General features: G+C 30.3%; 1 protein-coding gene across 2 annotated transcripts; it reads right to left on the bottom strand.

The window, feature by feature from the left end:
* Positions 1-414: 414 nt before the first annotated feature.
* LOC144841989 (tyrosine-protein kinase Tec-like) lies at positions 415-19,083 on the bottom strand. 2 transcript variants are annotated; one of them, XM_078698319.1, is made up of 19 exons: positions 18,921-19,083; positions 17,201-17,451; positions 16,557-16,652; positions 16,318-16,399; positions 15,683-15,807; positions 12,282-12,482; positions 11,566-11,690; positions 10,777-10,848; positions 9,914-10,042; positions 9,406-9,539; positions 8,777-8,842; positions 8,229-8,400; positions 7,393-7,481; positions 6,829-6,959; positions 6,116-6,180; positions 5,510-5,625; positions 4,507-4,667; positions 4,170-4,215; positions 415-3,243 (listed from the first exon to the last, which is right to left on the bottom strand). In XM_078698319.1, exons 2-19 carry the CDS (start codon positions 17,342-17,344, stop codon positions 3,218-3,220), a joined length of 1,980 nt encoding a protein of 659 aa, XP_078554445.1. In that variant the 5' UTR covers positions 17,345-17,451; positions 18,921-19,083; the 3' UTR covers positions 415-3,217. The 2 variants fall into 2 exon arrangements, with proteins under 2 accessions (XP_078554445.1, XP_078554444.1); XM_078698318.1 differs by lacking the exon at positions 415-3,243 and having other exon boundaries at positions 3,870-4,215.
* Positions 19,084-19,259: the final 176 nt, after the last annotated feature.

Below are 19,259 nucleotides of genomic sequence, written 5' to 3' on the forward strand. Positions count from 1 at the left end.
AAAATGTTGTTTATTGACGATGATGTATCAGAAAGAGGGAGAGGGCTCAATGTTGGTGATAGATATCCCTGTTGTAACATAACCTAATTATGTGTAAAGCGTGGCTCTCGCTAAAACACAACAACGTATTGACGCAAAGTACTGTATTGCATAATCCCAAGTGGGAACCGACGATGCAACAGTGCTGCAACATCGCGGGTTTGATTTCACACAGGCGGGGAAAACACAATAATTAGAAGGGCATTTGTTTATGTTACGTATAATGCATTGCTAGTGAGAACCAAGCTTTAAAGGGGTCAGAACAGTATTAGTAATATATTCAATGAGATGAATTAAATGAGATATGAAGAACATTGTTACAAATTCATGAACATTTATTGATACATCCAAAATACATGTATTATAAACACTAACATTATCATTACATACAAAAACAAAAATACAATATGTAATGGTTGCAAAATAGAAAAATGTATTCACTTGCATATATAGTCCCCACCAATTTTATAATTAACTTTTATCTTATAAAACAAAATTTACAAATGTAAAAATATAAGTATAGTATTAGTTTTTTTTCTTCATTTTTTACTCTAAAATAAGTTTTATTAACAATAAATTTCTTTGTTATAAAAATGTCATTTTAAATGATAAAAATCATTTTTAATGATAAAAATTCTCGTAAACTATTTATGAAACATAGAAATAACCAATAGATGCACTGATTATGTTTAAATAACATAGTATAAGGATTAAATTGTGTACTACATTAAATAAGGTATATAAAATTGAAAAAAAAAATGATTTAAACAATAATACAAAGTGAACTACTACTACACTAACTACTCTGAATTAATATATATTTCTAACTTGCATAATCTACATATATATTTTAAATCCGACAAAAGGATATTTTGTATAAACTTTCGAAGAAATGGAATTAAAGAAAATGGTCCTGACTTTATATAATTTATTATTTATTTGTTTTCAGAATATATCAATCACCGTTTGTTATCATTTCATTTAAATATATTTCATATAATATTTTGCCTGAATTGTAATTGTAAAATTAATTAATTTATATAGTGTTATAGTGCTTTATTGTGCTTTATATTCCCCGCCATTTTTTATGCCGATTTTCCAAGCGTATTACAAACATCATATTAAAGATCAGGATGGAATTAAGACAATGTTTCCGACTTTATTAGATTATTAATATATATTAATATACATACATGTTTGGTTTATAATGTTTATTTGTATGTAGTTTAAGTTGACTTCACCACTAATGAGTGTGTTGCCACTGATCCAAAAGTGTTCGTCAATAAAAGTATAATATGCGATCATTATATTCATATATTTATATGATATTGCCTGAACTGTAAAAATTAATCTATAATAATTTGCCACAGTATTTTGTTTTGCTTATATTCCCCACCATCTTTTTGCCAATCTTCCATGCACTAAAAAACATTCACATTTAAGTCTATTTTTGTGGAATCATTTAGTTCAACTAATAACCTTTTCACATCTGCATAACTTGTAACAACTTGTAACCAGAGACCTGAGAAATCTCGGAAGGAATGCTTAGTTGCGCGCTATTTGATTACTGTGATTGGTGAGTTTAATACCAGGGCAATACACACACGCAGAAAAAAAGCATGCCTCTCATCAGTGTGTGTTTTTCTCTCGAGATTTCAAAAGGAGAGATTTTCCACAAAATTGTATTCACACTATGCAAACCTGGTTACAACTTGTTACATTTTGGAGATGTGAAAAGGGTATTATAAGAATTTCCAAAAGCTAACTCTTTCAATACGAAACTTCCTTAAAACTTAAACAAGAATCTTCCTTAGATCAAAAATTTCCAAATTCTTTCCCACTACTTAAAATTATAGATTGAAATTAGACTTTCCTTTCCAGGAAGGGCCAGCCCGTGGAAGTCCGATATTGGGAGAGTTGACTGTTTTTACACTGCAAATCTAATATATGATAGGACACAAGCAAGTAGACGAAATAAATAAACCAAATATCAAAGAAAAAATTCTACCTATATAATTTAGTTTTTTGGATTTGATGTTTTAATTTATTTTTTTTCTGGAATCCTTAAGTTTTAAAACTTATTTGCCTAATAGTTATACATATATTCTTTTAAATTATGAGTTTAATTTGCTATTGTAATGTAAAAACAGAACAATATATAACATAATATGGACCGATCCTCCCAAAAAAGATTAAGTTGGCTGCTCGGCTCATTTAAGCCATATGTGTATTGTATGTTGCATATTATTCTAATTGTAATTAGGTAATTTTGCATGTAATTGTAATTCCAGTTATAAAATTAATTTCTATTACTTATTTACTTATGTGATATTATAATTATTGATATTTTACTGTATTACTGTTTATAATTGCTCAGTATACATTGCTACCTTTAGTATTTAGTAATTTAATTTCAATATTTTTCAAATTTTGTACATCTCTCGTGTTTAAAGTTTTTGCTACAATTTTGCACCCTTTTTCATATCTGTAAAACAGTTATGTATTAAACATAGTATGAGGTGCATACAGATAAATGAATTGATTGTTCCTTAACACAGTCAACTCTCCCAATACCAGACTCTGAAAACTCCTAAAAAAACTTGAGGTCCAAAAAGCTCAAATTCTTTTTTACCATTAAAACACAAATTTAGAATACCAGACATATCAGGCCAGCCCAAGCGTGTCCCGTATTAAGGAGAGTTGACTTAGCATTATCAATTAGTTTAAACTTACAACTAGATTACAGTAACGACTGGTGACAAAAAAACAAGTCAGTTTAATTTGCTTTTTAAAATTTGTTGTGATAAAACATTAATTCAACATGGTACTATAATTAAAAAGTGTTTGTAATTGGGAGAATGTAACTATATAATAGATAAGATATGAATATAGAAATAATGTTGAATTCTTGAATCAAACATATTATTATTATTAATACGTCGCGGTTTCAAATAATAAACGTCAGATTTTAATTACTTAAATCTAAATTAGCGGAAGCTATGGTATTAATATGCATGCAATGGCTAAATTGAAGCATTAGAAAAGTTAGAACTTAAAAAAAAACAAAAGAAAAATGAAAATGAAGAATTAAAATTAACAATGGTTATCAAACGCAAATAAAATTAGTATCCACAAAACAAAAATTAAAAACTAAAGTTGTATTAATACCTTTAAATATTTATTGTAAAGAATCTTTATCTTGATCTGTAAAAAGGAAATATGCAAATTAGTTATTTACAATAAAAAAAAAAAATTCCCCATAGTTTTAATTTAAAATTTTTGTAAAAATAAATACTGACACTCTACAGTTTTTAAAGCACAGCCTTAACAACCCAGCATTCTCAATTAAGTTTTAGGGTGCAATAAGCAACTAAGTTGACCAGCACCTTGCAGATTTTACAGAAAACTATTTTTTTTAAATATTTAAACCACAAATACTGTGAATATGTGAATATTGTGATTCCAGAATTTCCGAAATTGTATACAATTGTAAACAATTTTTAAAATTATAACAACAAAAACCAAAATAATAATAATATAACGCACCAACCCGAACGTTATCAAAGGTGTGGAGAAGAAACACAATTGTAAACAAAAATGGTTTCAAATGTTTAAGGTTTTAAAAATGAAGATTTGCTGAAAAGTTGAAGATTTACTGAAAAGTTGAAGATTTGCCGACATTAGGTAAAAGGTACGAAATGTTAGATTAGAAACATTTCATGCCTTTAAGTTAGTTTCGCAAAATAAAAACAACAAAATAAAAATATTGTTAAAATAAAACAATAGAAATTTAAGTGCAGATTTATATTTACATACTTTACAGTTGCAATAAAAAAAAGTGACTTAAAATTGAAATAATTGAAGAAAAAAATGATTAGAAATTGAATGAACTTAAAAATAATGCATTTAATGCTAGATATTAAAAAAAATGTAAAAAAAAATTTGTTTCTCTTTTTTGACAAATAAACCTTGATTTGATCATGTGATGCTTGTAGTTTTATCGAAAATCGGCACACAATTCAGTACTGTTTGGTTCATATATCCCTACAAACAACAAAAACAGCGTGATTTTCACGAATCCCTGAATCAATAGTGTTCTTAAAAATCATCGGTGTAGCTCATACTATTACCTAACGTTCGATGTATTTGAGAGAAAGGGGGACGGTCTTCAGGTTTCTGAAAAAAAAAGAAAACCTTTTCAGTACACATAATCCCAAACTCATTCTTGTAATCTTATGGTAAATCTTTTAAAAAAAGTTTTATGTGGTTCAATCAACCAACTAAAATTTTATCTAATCTAGGTTTGACTTTTTTGGTAATGATTTATGACGATATTAATTATTAATTTATGACAATAAATCATGTGCAGGTATTGTTTCTATCAATTATCAAATTATTATCATAAAATATTTATTATTAGAATAATATTATATTTTTGTCACAGACCTCCTCACGACGACAACTTACATTTTCCCAACATCTTCTCATCAGCCTGTAAACATCTGGTGGACAACTTTCTGGCTGTTCCATTCGGTAGTGATGGCGCGTCACTTGATCGACAACTTCAACGTTCGTCATCGTTGGATACGGCATCTTGCCACCAGAGAACACTTCCCACATAAGAATACCTATAATTGAGAAGAAAAAAGCGTTTTTGTTTTTTAATTCCCCTATTTGCGATAAGGATATTCGGAGATATACCGTTTGTGTTTGATCAGTCTATGCAAGGCTATCTAACAACAGGACACTGAGCTCGCCTTGCCAAGAAAGGAACTTGTAAAAGTCCTGTGATCTAGCAGCAACAAATACCACAGTACTGTACTATGTACATATTATCCATGGCGCACGGTGTCTGTTAAGGGGCGTGGAACTGATCGTGTCGCAGCCACAGATAAACCCTTTGATCTCTGGAGCTCAGCATCCTGTTGTTGCCTTGGTCTATGGTACTAATGAACAACCAGTCTGTTGTAAAAATGGCAAGATGTTTATGCGACAACGTAAACCAACCTGTACAGTGAGCCGTATTGAAATCCATTAGGGATCCTCTCTGTCTATATATTTTTTTAAAGCTTTTATGAAGTTTTATCAACAAAATCAAAACATAAACTGGATATATGATCATGTTATAACACAATCTGGGAAGTCGAGGGAGCGACGGAGGGCTTGCTTGTGGAATCACTGTAGTCGAGAGAGTGACCGACAGCCAATTGGAATGTAAATATACATTATTATTGTCGCGTTTATTTGTCGCTTCTAGTTTACTTACTGAAAATTGTGATAGAAGGAAGATATGAAGGTAATACAAGAAGACGAAGGAAAAGGATTGATATGCTTGATAGACTAAAAAATAAAAATACATATTCAAAGCTAAAATAACAAGCACTAAATATAAAAAGTATGGGGAAAGAAGACTGTCATGGACCTGCCAAATGGCAGATGACGAGGTAGACAAGGTAGGTAGTTTACTTACCAAAAGACCACACGTCTGACTTGCTACTGAATCTAGTATAGTGAAGCACTTCAGGCGGCGTCCATTTAATTGGGAATTTAGTACCTGAACTTGTATAGTCATCATCTAAAACATACCTTTTAAATAATAACATATTCATTATTTTAATGTGTTAATTAGTAATATGAGCCTATTTGTTTCTAATGTACGAAAAATCATGGAAAAAGATTGGGGGTAAAACAAATATGAGTGATCAATTTTCCACTGTGAAGTAGGGATATCTATCTAGTAATTAATATCATGTTTTATTCTTAATTTTGTTAAATTATTAATTACTTTGGAGTTCTCCTCTGTAAATATGTAAAAAACCATGGAAAACTCAGGATGCAATGACAGTTTTTAAGAAAAAGTAGGCCCACTATGGCCATAAAAAATACTAGGAGAAAATTGCTGTAATAATAATTAGTATTATAATACCTTGAGAGAAGAGTAAATGGAAAATGCTTGAGGAGAGTTACGTCCAGACCTTATTTGGTCATGATTATAACTATGATAATAATCTATCAATAAATCTATCCTAATCATTATCTTAAACTAATTAATAGTTTCAACAATACTGTACTGTACCTTGTTAAACCAAAATCAGCAACTTTTACAATATTCCGGTCACCAACCAAACAATTTCTTGCGGCCTAAAGTTGAATATATTTACAGAAATATTATTTTAATAGAAATTAATAATTATAATTTTACATTGATGGTAGTAATGAATGTCAGCAGAAATAAAATGCACATGCCAAGACATATAGATATTATTGTTTGATTTTAATGTACTGTATTTAGGGAAAATGCCCATGATAACCATAAGTTAATTATTCTCATTGATGGAAATCCTGTTTACACGACAAAAATATACACAAGAGATGCTTTACATAAACAAAGTCTTAAACAAGTGTTTGGGAGTGGAGTTGGGATCATTAGACGAGCATCTAAAGCTTGGTTTCCACTAGAATCCACAATGCAAGTGAATTGATCAATCACAAGCGAGATTGGAATAATCCATCGCTTTTGATTGGTGAATTCACTTGCGTATCGGATAACATTCTTGGGTTGCATCCTAGTGAGAACCAACCTTAAACCACCAATATTTTTTCAATCAAATTATAGCATATATCTTTACATTTGTAAAGCAAAACAATGTGATGTGCCCATATATGGACATGATGATATTATATTTAAGCATATCACTACCATATTTAAGCATATCACTACCATATTTGGGTATATCACACTTTTTTGTCACATAAAGTTTGATAGTGTAGACAGAGCTTAATACTCACAAGATCTCTATGGATAAACTTCTTTGATTCTAAATACTTCATTGCTGATGACACTTGATGGCACATGAACACTAACAAACTACTTTTATCTAATAACTCTTGGTGGCGCCGTAAGTAAAAGAGCAAACAGCCTGCACAATAAAAAAAAATATATAATTTTAATTTCTGAAAATCTGTCGACACAGATTTCTTGTACACTTATACACAGACTTGCCACAATTCATTTTTTACACAATGATAAATAAATTAATAGGTACAAATTATGATTAAGGAAACTGAGAACTGGACTTTCTGCATTCTTACTCCTGAGGACGATCAAAGTATATGGATCGAAACGTCAAGAAACTCAAAAGTTCCACGGCTGACACAATGCAGTAAGTTTTGATACCTCGATAAATTATGCATTACATCATTGTCATTGCACAAAAATTTATTTTGATATTTTATTTATTTTATTTGATATTCACCAAAATATATTGAAATGTTTGAGATACAGAATTTAAAGTTGTTACGCATGTGCAAAATAAATTAACATGCCATAGGTCGTAGGTCAAGTGTGCCTACCTTTTGGTATATATTCAGTGATGATCCTCAATGGCCTTGTTCTACTAGAAACACCGTATAATTGCACAAGATTTTCATGTTGTAATTCTCTGAAACAAGGAGTGTAACAAATTGTATTTTCATTAAAAAAAACAAACACAAGGTGTATTGACCTTGCTATTAGTATACTGCATCATACTAGATAAGGAAGTAAGTTAATGTAAATAGAATGTTGGCCAAAACACTTAAGTGACTGATGAATAAATAAACTTCACTAAGCAGATATGCCAACATTTGTTTACACATTTCTTGATTTTAAGTTTTGTTTTGATTTTAAATTTGATCAACTTTACAGGTAAACATAATTGGCGCCTACAAATATGTTACACAGTTAATTCCAAAGTAAAGTATGAATAAACAATACTATCTGTATGCGCTGTAGATCAATTATAGGATGGAATAATTGTATTACAAAATTACTCCATTTTACCAAATTCCCTCTCACCCTCTGCTGTAATGAGAGTGAGCCAGGTGAAGAGGAACCTAAATGTTGTAGAGCTGTAGATTGGTGGTCAACGCCATTCAATCCCAAGGTTTGGGGTTCGATCCTGATTGTAACTCACGACTCTTTCAACTCCACTCCCTAAGCCTCAAATGAGACTTATAATAATGAGTTTATAATAATAATAATAATAATAATAATATTTATTCGGCAAAAGTTCATAAAGTATATTTTACAATTCATATAAGCACGATAAATTATTAAATAGTTTATCTATCCTGTAACTGACGAGTTTGTGCTTGCTGTTGGATGCGTTTGGTGAAGAGGAACCTAAATGTCATCAAAATTATCTTACTTCATAACCTGTGCCTCTTCAATGAATTCATCCTCAGACATGCTCCCTTCCTTCATTGTTTTAACAGCAACAAATTTTCCATTTTTTAATTTCCCGAGACGTACTACGCCAAACTGACCACTTCCGAGCTCCCGCAGCAAAGTCAACTCGGCTGGGTTGATCTCCCATTTATCTAAAACAATAACAAGAATCGTTAAGCTCTTTCTACAGTATCAAACTCTATGTGATGATTGATGTGCCCAATATGGACATGATGATGTCATATCACTACCATATTTGGGTATATCACTACCAAATCTGGGCACATCACACTTCTTTTGTCAAACTCGTTTTGATAGTGTAGACAGAGCTAAAGAACATGCTTGCTTTCACTATTCCCACTTAAGCTAAGGAAAACAAATTAAGTGAAAGAGACATATTTCACTCAATTGGAGAACAGGGTCAATAGGGTCAGTGAACTAAAATGTCAGAATTGTTCCCTTGACGAATTAAACAAGTATATGTTTATTATATTTAAAGATGTACTATTTCAATTTATCAAGATTTACCTGAGCCGAGACCAGCTGTTGTTGGAGGTATATATCCAGGTGGATTTCGCAATCTTGTTACTAAACCTGGGAAAAAAACACAAAAGTATTGACTTTAATATGTTTTCCTTGCATGATGTTTTTACACATCTTCAATTCCTCACAAATATCTTTTATAATGTTGGTGCATATTTGTATTTGGATAATTGCAATTTGTATAGCTTTTTTTTATTTACTATTTGCTATTATTTATTCAGTGACGTCACACATGTTGTTCTCAACTGACCATTACTAATAATGTGTAATATGATTTTGTATCTATGTTCTGTACACACAAAAAAAAACCACTTTGATTTATTCAATCAAATTATACAAACTATATATTTAAATATTGATTTATCGATTTCTCTATCGATAATGCGGTACTCAAAAATATAAATGCATGTATGTAGGCCTACTCAATGTTGTTTTTTTTTTTAATTATCAGTCTATTTAACAATGCTCAACAATAAAGATTAAAGCAAATGATTTAAAAAAAACTTTTTGTTGTTGTCTAAACAAATACTCTTTCTTGTTCTAGCGCCTAGAGCTCTTTCAGTAGATATGCGCGCTATCTAAATTATTATTACTCTTCATATCTAAATTCTTACCTCCCGCATTGTGTTTATGATACTCTACAAGTTCCTCCATTGTAAGAAAGCAATGTTTATCAGATATATAATACTTATTTTGTTTATTGCGCTTTACATGGTAATGTCTAACAGCATCTTCTCCATTGCCAACTCTAACAAAAATTAATAAAAATCAAGGAATCAGACATAAAGCCATTAGCAAAGAACAGTAAAACTTATTTTTATTTCATTTACAAAACAAAAGTTTAACTTGCACCTCTGAATAGTGGTAAGTGGTACATAGATAGGAAATCCTTTTGACAGTATGGGAATGAGTGGTTAGGAGTTCATTACACTAAGCCTCTGCTTTATCCTTTCCATGTCGCCTTATCCTCCCTAGTATTTTTCATTTTTCATATTGGGTTTTTCTGTAATTAATTGTCCTAACCACTTAGCTACCGCAACTCTAGATAGAGAGATGCATTTAAAAAGAAAAAAATATGTATGTTTGTGAATGTGAATTCTTATTAGTTAAAATATCACCAACCCTTTAGTTAACACAGAGAGTGTGTATAATTCCTTAGTACTTGATGGACGAACAGTAAAACATCCCTCCTTGCTTTCAGATTTCAGTTCAATCTCCGTTCGTTGTCGATTCCACGTACCATTGTACCAACTACAAATTGAACAAAATTATGTTATAAAATATGATAAAGTAAAAAATCATCTGATATCTGCATAAAATCTTAAAGATGTATTGTCCCCCAAAATCATGAAAAATAAAGATTTTTAAAATCGGACTTTGAATAGGCCATTTTGCAGTTTTAATGAAGTTGTTCACTTCCATAAGAAAAAAAACGGGAGAAAAAAATTATTTCACCTATAAAAAGACAAAATAAACATTTAAATTACCCAAAAACTCATTGTCTTCCAGACAATTTGACCATTTTTTGCTTTAAATTACATTTTTTCAGGTAAATACATTTTTTCAGACCCAATTTTTTGTAAGAGTGAATGACTATTATGTGACATTAAAATAACATATTCAACAACAAAAATTTTTTAGGGGGACAATATATCTTTAATATATTATTTATATTTGAATTGATATTATATGACAAGGCAAACAGTTATATTTAGTGAGTATACAACTAAATCAACCATGCTACACTTTTGAATATAAATATAATATTGTTCAAAGGTTTGCATGGTTAAATAAACACTAGTAAAGATTTGCGGTACACTATGTGATTCCAAAAGAAATAAAATAAGGTTGAGAATGTCTCAATGTTTCAAATGTTATACTACAACCATTTTCTGAAGAATACTAAACAATCACCCATACTTGATTTCATTTTGAACACCACAAACTTATAAATAAATTATAAATATAAAATATATTATACATACTCATATCTTTCTAGACCAGTAGAGTATATAGACTTTTCTTCTACATAATTACTTGGAATAAAGCCACATTGTCTACAGAACAATAAGATATTCATAGTTAATAACAAACAATAATATATTTATTTGTAATACAAATACCGGTGATAGCAACTGACAAATAATTATTTCTCTTTATATTTAGCAAACTGCCATGGAGTTCAGGGAAACAATAAATGGAGATTTAAAGGAAATTTAATGGAAAGTGTTACTGAAAAACAAGTTGGTAACTTTCTTAAAAAATGGCAATTCTTTTCACAAACATTATACACGTCGGCGCCAGACTGGAACCATGCCGGAACAGGTGTGAAAGACCCATTACGGAGTCAAATGGCGATTTTTTTTTTTCATTTTACAGGACACTAGCATCAAACCCACCAAGCTATAACTCCAATTCATGATTTCCTTATTGTTTCTCTGAACTCTCCAGAAATAGTAGCTGATCTTTCAGAGTTCAAGAAAAATTAATTTTAATAATTTTGAATAAAAAAGAAAAAAAAAACAAATTATTTAAAAGATTAACATATAAAAGAATATTATTGGAAATTAGAAGAAAAATTTCTAACAAAATATACACATTATTCTATAGCTAGATAAGGAAAATTAGAATGATGATCTCAAATTTACAGTATTGGTTTAATAACCATAAATAAATAAATAAAAGTGGAAAATGGAATCTGGAGAGATTTGAACATGGAACTGCTTGCTTGCAGGGCAAATGTCTTCACCACTAGACCACAAATTGACACTCACCCACGCTGATTCTTTGCTTTCCACCAGTATTCCCTTGAATCATCTAATATCGCATATTCTTCTCCCTTCACTAGTGCTATGTCCTCATCCTGCAGAGGTTCATAGTCAAACTTTGCTATAACAGTCTACAAAAAAACCCAAAAAATATGTTTAGAGAAAAAAAATTAAATCATATAGCAAACTACTAAGAAGAAATTTTTTGAAAACCACTATTCATTCAAGCAAGGACACAAGCCACAACGCAAGGGAATCGACCAATCAAAATCGATGGATTATTTTGATCACTTTTGATACGTCAATTCGCTTGTGTTGCGGATTCAGCCTTGTGTTTGCCTAGGGCTAATGAGACTTCTTTATTTAAAAAAATACGACTAACAGCAAAACAAATTACCAGTAGAACAGTAGCATAGTTCAGCACTTTATTTTACCCAGATAGGTTAATAACGGTGGAGATATGATACAGTACTTTCTTTATTGTAAAACAGATAAGGTTTGAGATACATTTTGTATTGCATAACAATTTTAAAAAGTACAATCAAAGAAAGAAAGAACTATCTTTAATAGTTTCTGCATTTTAAACATAAATACATTCTTAATTTCTTTGTACAAACCTTACTCTACAAGATAGAAGATATCAGACAATATAGGACATTTCAAATATTTAGGATTTCAACGTAGATACATTCTCTAGTAATATATATAATTGTCATACTTACTTTTTGCTTGGGTGGTATTGGTACTGGGCGTGGTGCGACTGCAGGTCCTGATGGTTGGTGCGCAGCCTGGTGCGTAACCTGGGGTGTGGTCTGTGTAGAATTTTGACTAGCCCTGGTGGGTAGGTGGGTAGGTTGGAGTATAGGTATCTTGGGAGGGACACAGTGTTGTGAAACAACATGTTGTGAAACAACTGGTTCAAACTGTCGCAAAAAGATATAAGTTCAAGATTTAAGATTCTTTATTGATAGTGATACATACCAATTTAATTCTGGTTTATTAAAAATATAAGTGCTATTGCAGAATAATCGGAATTGCGCCAAATTTACATTATAATATGAAAGTACAACAAATTCCATATAAAAGTTAATTCAAATAGAAAATATGTACAAATCTAAAAATAACAGATTTACATAAAGTACAAATCAAACAAACATTACTGTACATTTAGAATATCGCTAAACAAAAAGTGACAAATTGTATTTTAAATGTGTTTGCCTGGAATCAAATTTTGATTCCATGCAAACACATTTAAAATACAATAAAAAAAGTTTCAATAATGAATACCATACTATACTTTTATTTGGTAATAAATAATTGCACATATAAAATTTTTTTTTTGTCAAAAATGTCAAAAGAAAAAAACTGTACAAAAACTGTACAAATAAATTTCATGTTAAAAACATGTTCAGATTTTTAAAAATATGTTTTACACTATTGTAAAAATAACACAAACCAAATATAACAATACATACAAGTATATTTCACAACTAAAACTAAAAAAAAAATAAGAAAACAGAAAAATTAAATTCATGAAAATATAAAATTAAAAACCTCTTCCCAACTATTAATAATGATTAATTTCAGGAATAGATTATTATGATTATTCCATTTTTTTCTTATTTCCTGGTTTGTGTAAATAAATAAATATCTATATAGTAAATAAATAACTATTGATTTAAATATACTATATCACTAAATTCCATGTACATAACACTTTCCTCACAGTATAGAAGTGTAACTTAAGAATTTTGAATTCCTCACACATTCTTGGAAGGAAATGTAATCTATTTGTAGAGTATAGGGTTACTCCAATCCACAGGGAAAGAAAGGGGAATTTCCCATCGCAATACAAATGTTTATAATTCCAACGAAATGGAAATGAACTACTACCACATTGGTGGTTAAAATGGGTAAAAAATATAAAGGAATCATGATGATTGGGTAATAATTATGATGAATAATTGTTATGACTATTAAAGATGTCTTGTTCCCTTGAAAAAATAATTTTTTATTTGACATTTTTGAATTTTGAATATGCCATTCTAACATTTACATAATACTTATCCACTTTGAATAAAAATTGAATTGAATGTATTTACCTGTAAAAACTATAATTTAAAGCAAAAAATAGTCAAATTGGCTGCCAGCCAATACATTTTTGGTTGAATTTGATCATTTATTTTGTCATTTATATGAGAAAACATTATATTTTTTTTTTACGGAAGGGATTGTCAACTTTATTAATACTACAAAATGACTTATTCAAAGTTTTTGGGGGACAAAACATCTTTAACCTATTTTTTCAAAGAATATTGTTCTCATGGGTCATTGACCTTTACATAATTGATAAGGAGATACATTGTAAATATTTATACAATATGTACGAATACAGATACAAATACGTATTGTTATATATACAGGAAACAAAAAACAAGACCAAAATGTGTTAAATTAAAATGGTATTGGGTAGAAAATTCTACAGTAAAATATTCATTACAGCAAAATAATAAAATAGGTACACAAAAATGTGTTAAATATAAAAAGATGGGATGTATTTTTTGAATTGGAGATTAAAATGGTATTGAGTAGAAAGTTTTACAGTAAAATATTTATTATACAGCAAAATAATAATATAGGTACAAAAATATTTCAAAGAAATAAAAAAAGAATTTTTTTTTTGACATTTTTGAATTTTCAATATGCCATTCTAACATTTACATAATACTTATCCACTTTGAATAAAAATTGAATTAAATGTATTTACCTGTAAAAACTATAATTTAAAGCAAAAAATAGTCAAATTGGCTGCCAGCCAATACATTTTTGGTTGAATTTGATCATTTATTTTGTCATTTATATGAGAAAACATTATATTTTTTTTTTACGGAAGGGAGTGTCAACTTTATTAATACTACAAAATGACCTATTCAACGTTTTTGGGGGACAAAACATCTTTAACCTATTTTTCCAAGGAATATTGTTCTCATAGGTCATTGACCTTTACATAATTGATAAGGAGATACACTGTAAATATTTATACAATATGTACGAATACAGATACAAATACGTATTGTTATATATAAAGGAAACAAAAAACAAGACCAAAATGTGTTAAATTAAAATGGTATTGGGTAGAAAATTCTACAGTAAAATATTCATTACAGCAAAATAATAAAATAGGTACACAAAAATGTGTTAAATATAAAAAGATAGGATGTATTTTTTTAATTGGAGATTAAAATGGTATTGGCTAGAAAGTTTTACAGTAAAATGTTCATTATACAGCAAAATAATAATATAGGTACAAAAATATTTCAAAGAAATTTGTTGTTTTCATTTTTTTTCTTTCTAAAGTATAAATATCTGTTCTTTTTTATAATATTGTGGTTGTTAGGAATTAAAGGATAGGGATCATCAAAGTGCACACAAGTTATAATGTGTAATTGGATCTCGGATTTTAATTCGCTATTTGAGTAAACTAGTTTCACTACTCTAGACAAGGAGAGCCTCCTGTAGTGGAGCTGTAGCTTGGTGGCCAGGCTAACATGCTTGCCTTCCAATGCCATGGTTCAGGGTTAAATCTTGACCTAGGGTTGTAACTCACGACTCTTTCAACTCCACACCCCCAAGCCTCAAATGCGAGTAAAATGGCCGAGCGGTTAAGGCAGAGGCGCTGTTATGTACCTAAAAAGCCAACAACATCGGCAAGGGTTCGAGGCCGACTCGCTCCTAGTTCTGGTGTTGGAACAAGTCTTTTCGGATAAGGACTATAAACCAGTCCAGTCCAGTGTACACAGTTATAACCTGTTCCCAGTTCATTATTCGAAAAGAGTAGGGGGTTACCCCGGTGAACTGGTTCACAAAATAGCCTCTGAATCAGGGGGATTACCACCTATCTGATAGGACAGTGATTAATTTACTATTGGTAATCCTTGGCCACATTGCCTAAAGACATAAAATAAAATTTAAAAAATTAAATGAAACTTAATAAGCTTGATAAATAATTTGGCAAGTTACTCGCTGTTGGATGCATATAAAAAAAAAAAACATGCTTTTTTAGTCAATTGGTTGAAGTGATTTAACTGCTAAGCCACTTGACTCATCAAATGATTATAAATACCTGATAATGTTTGAATGAGTTCTTGCAACCAGGTGCTCCTTGGTGAGTCTGCTCACAACATGTCCACTTGTTTGTCCAGGTCCCACTGTGGTAACGATCTAACAAGCATTGGTTTTCTAGACACACTGAGAAAAGAAACGAAAAGGTATTTTAAACAATTGTTCACACGTAGCTAATGTCAGTCATACATTATTTCTTTATTTTACAGTAAATCCCCTCCTTCAGGACACACTGAGACAGTAACCTATATTAAAGATATATTGTCCTCCTAAATTTTTCTTTTTTTTCAAAGTTGAATATGCCATTTAAATGTCACCTAATGGTTATTCAAAAACTGCAGTGAAACAAAATTAGTTACCTGAAAAAAATTTAGTTAAAATTAACTGTTTCTTTTGTGTTTTTTTAAGGTTTTTTTTCCGCAGAAGTGAATAACTTTATTAAAACTGCAAAATGGTCAAATTAAAGTCTGATTTTATAACACATCTTTAAAAAAAAAAAAGAAAGTTTTATGGAATAAAAATTGATTTGCTTGCTTATTAAGGGGACACCTTCCAGTTAAAAGAAAAGGGGAAGAGGGCACCCTTATAAAGGTGGTGTCCTATCGTATAACAATTGCAAAGCATTTATTTACTTACATTCCTGTATTTTTATGACCCATTCTTTACGTTCATCATCTGTACTTGCAAAAAAATAAAGTTTATAGTCTTCATGGCAAATCTAAAAAATAATACATTATAGAATCTTAATGATTTTAATTAATCTTAACTTTTGCTGTACCTATTAACAGAGGGAATGTCTAAATTCAGAGGTACTGTATATCTTTAATTAGAACGAAAATAAAAGAAGTTGTCATTGTTATTGTCACAATATTTACCTGGATACCATGAGGTTTACTGAAAGCCTCTCTATCAACTTCTTGAATCACTTTGACATTTTTTAGCTCAACACTTCCCTTTTTTTGAGCCCTGACCTGGGAAAAAAAACAAGAAAATATATTGTCTATTTCTTTCTTTCTCAATAAAACATAATATATCAAGGGAAGGGCTAAACAATAGTCAAAACTAATCTTTCTTCTTTATACCTCCTCAGCACAGGACTGTTTTCGCAGAAGGCTCAGTATACAGACAAAGTTTAAAAATACAGACAAAGTTTAAAAATACAGACAAGTACAAAGCACCTAACTATTTGCAGCATTCTAGACCATGGCAAAGAAATAACATAAATAATCTGCACATTGTAAGTAAGCAAATTTTAAATACTATATGTTATAGCATATCTATAATTATAATAATGTATGTACAGTATATAATGTTTGAAATGGGGGTCAGCCTTAAACTTATTTGACCTCCACACACACTCATGTTTCTTTTAATCTAATTTATAATCAATCTATGTTTTATTAGAATGTACAACTGTATTATTTGATGTGTGTGGAAAATTTAATAAAACAAACAAATAAAAAAACAAAACATTCCATTTCAATGAAATAATTTTCAGGTAATTTGCTTCGTTACTTACCCCATTTGATGTGGTGTCATAATAATTCACACGAGTGGGCGTCAATGAAAAAACCCTTTTCTTGAAATTAGTTGGCGTTAATCCACGTTTATTTTGTGACCTTTTTACCATTACTCCACACAAAATCTCATCCGATCCATCCATATTTAAAAGCCTTCATCAAATAATTGTTTTACAAAAATAATGTGATTGTTTTTTTAATGCTATGCTGTCCGATATTTGAATAAAGTTTTGAGACATCACCAAAACATCTGCAAAAAGAAAAAGTATAAATATAAATAACAAATATTTCTTACAAAAAACGCCGCTCATTTAACGATAACTACTGTCTACATGCATCTCAATATTATCAGCAAATGTTTTCTCTTTTCCCACACATGTTTTGGGGTGTGTGCATGGCCAGTCCGAGTTTCTAAATACACATTTTTTCATTAGCCGTAAGTAAACTATAAGCTACCGCATGGTAATAACTATTTCCTGATGCTTCAGTTCTGTTGAATATAACTGTCTAAAGGAGCTCCGTGAAAATATACCGTATTACTTTACAAATACACTTGCACTGAGGAAGGGCCAGTGTTGCTCGCAAGCTCTGCTGTTCTACTTTATCATTTTGATTTACAGTAGCTGTCTGTTTGAGTGATTCCGGTTAAAATTTAATTATTTGTAGGTATTGGTATAAATTATTAAAATCATTTTATTACTATAACACAAGGTTGTTGTTTGTATATACTCCTATAAACTGACAACTCAATGAGGAAACAAAAAATAGAATTCCCTTACCTAATGATCTAATAGTACTTTATTAGGATTATATAATGAAACTAAGGATAGGATGTGGGTATTATGATAATAGATAGTATTGCAGTGATACAGGATGTCATGCTCAGCCAAGCATAAAAAAAACAAAAATAACATTTTCAGGGCATTTCCGGACATTATTTCGTTTTAAAAATCTTACCGATTGAAAACAACTATGTGCAGCATTAATTAGTATTTTCAGTACGGTTACCATATACTGTATACCGGATAATAATTAGGTGTAGAGAATATCGGCACAGTTGACCATGTATCAAATTATTTTCAATGATCATGGTCAACTGGGCCTCCAATTCACTGTTTTCTATCGGTCAAGCCGACCATTCTCCTTAATCATGAAACCAATGGTCAATTGTTCTGATATGAAATTGGACACACAGTTGACCGTGGCAATAGTAAAAAAAATCCCACACATTTGACCATTCCAAAAACATTACACAACAGTAGATCATGAATTATTAACAGTAAACTGGAGATGTCAAATATATCTGTACCATACGGCCGGGGATTTGTTTACCTCCCTGACATAGCCAAAAGTCAACCGACCATGCCGGATACATTTCAAACCAGTTATACTTTTTTTTTATTTTTTTTTTATTGAATTATTTTTATTTAATTTAAAACTTTTTTCCAACAAATCTAAACACGAATATTGTATCAAGACAAGAAAGGAATAATTTTAGAGTAGTACTAGGCCTATTCAAGGCCTAGTAAGCACTATTTATACATACCTAGGCGCTTTTATACCTTACTTACTACACTAGGCTTAGTAGTACTCTAGGCCTAAGGCTATAAAACTTAAAGATTGTGGTCGTTTCCGTTGCCCGACGACATAGGCACCATCCATACGAGGGCGTACGCAAAGCGGCTGCTACACACACAGTAGCTAGGCTAGCCTACTTACCTTTCCGTTTTTCGTACGAGCGGTCTACATATTTAAACCTTAAAATGTCTTTGGATTCGTACTGACATGATCATCAAATATAATCTTTAACTTTAGGATTAAATATTTAAGAAATGTTCAAAGTTTAAAATACTAAAAACTTTTCCTAAACTTTAGGAGGACCACAAATTCTTTGCACACCACCAACCAAATAAAACCAGGAAATTAAGTTGTGAAACTACACACATTAGAATCCCTAGCTTACTAAAATTAAACATTCTTCAACAATATTTATATGTTTTAAGCATATATAGTAATAATAAAGTAATTATAATAATACTTAATATATTTTTTATATTG

Source organism: Antedon bifida, chromosome 5 (assembly GCF_963402885.1).
Source record: "Antedon bifida chromosome 5, ecAntBifi1.1, whole genome shotgun sequence".
Classification (NCBI taxonomy): Eukaryota; Metazoa; Echinodermata; class Crinoidea; order Comatulida; family Antedonidae; genus Antedon; species Antedon bifida.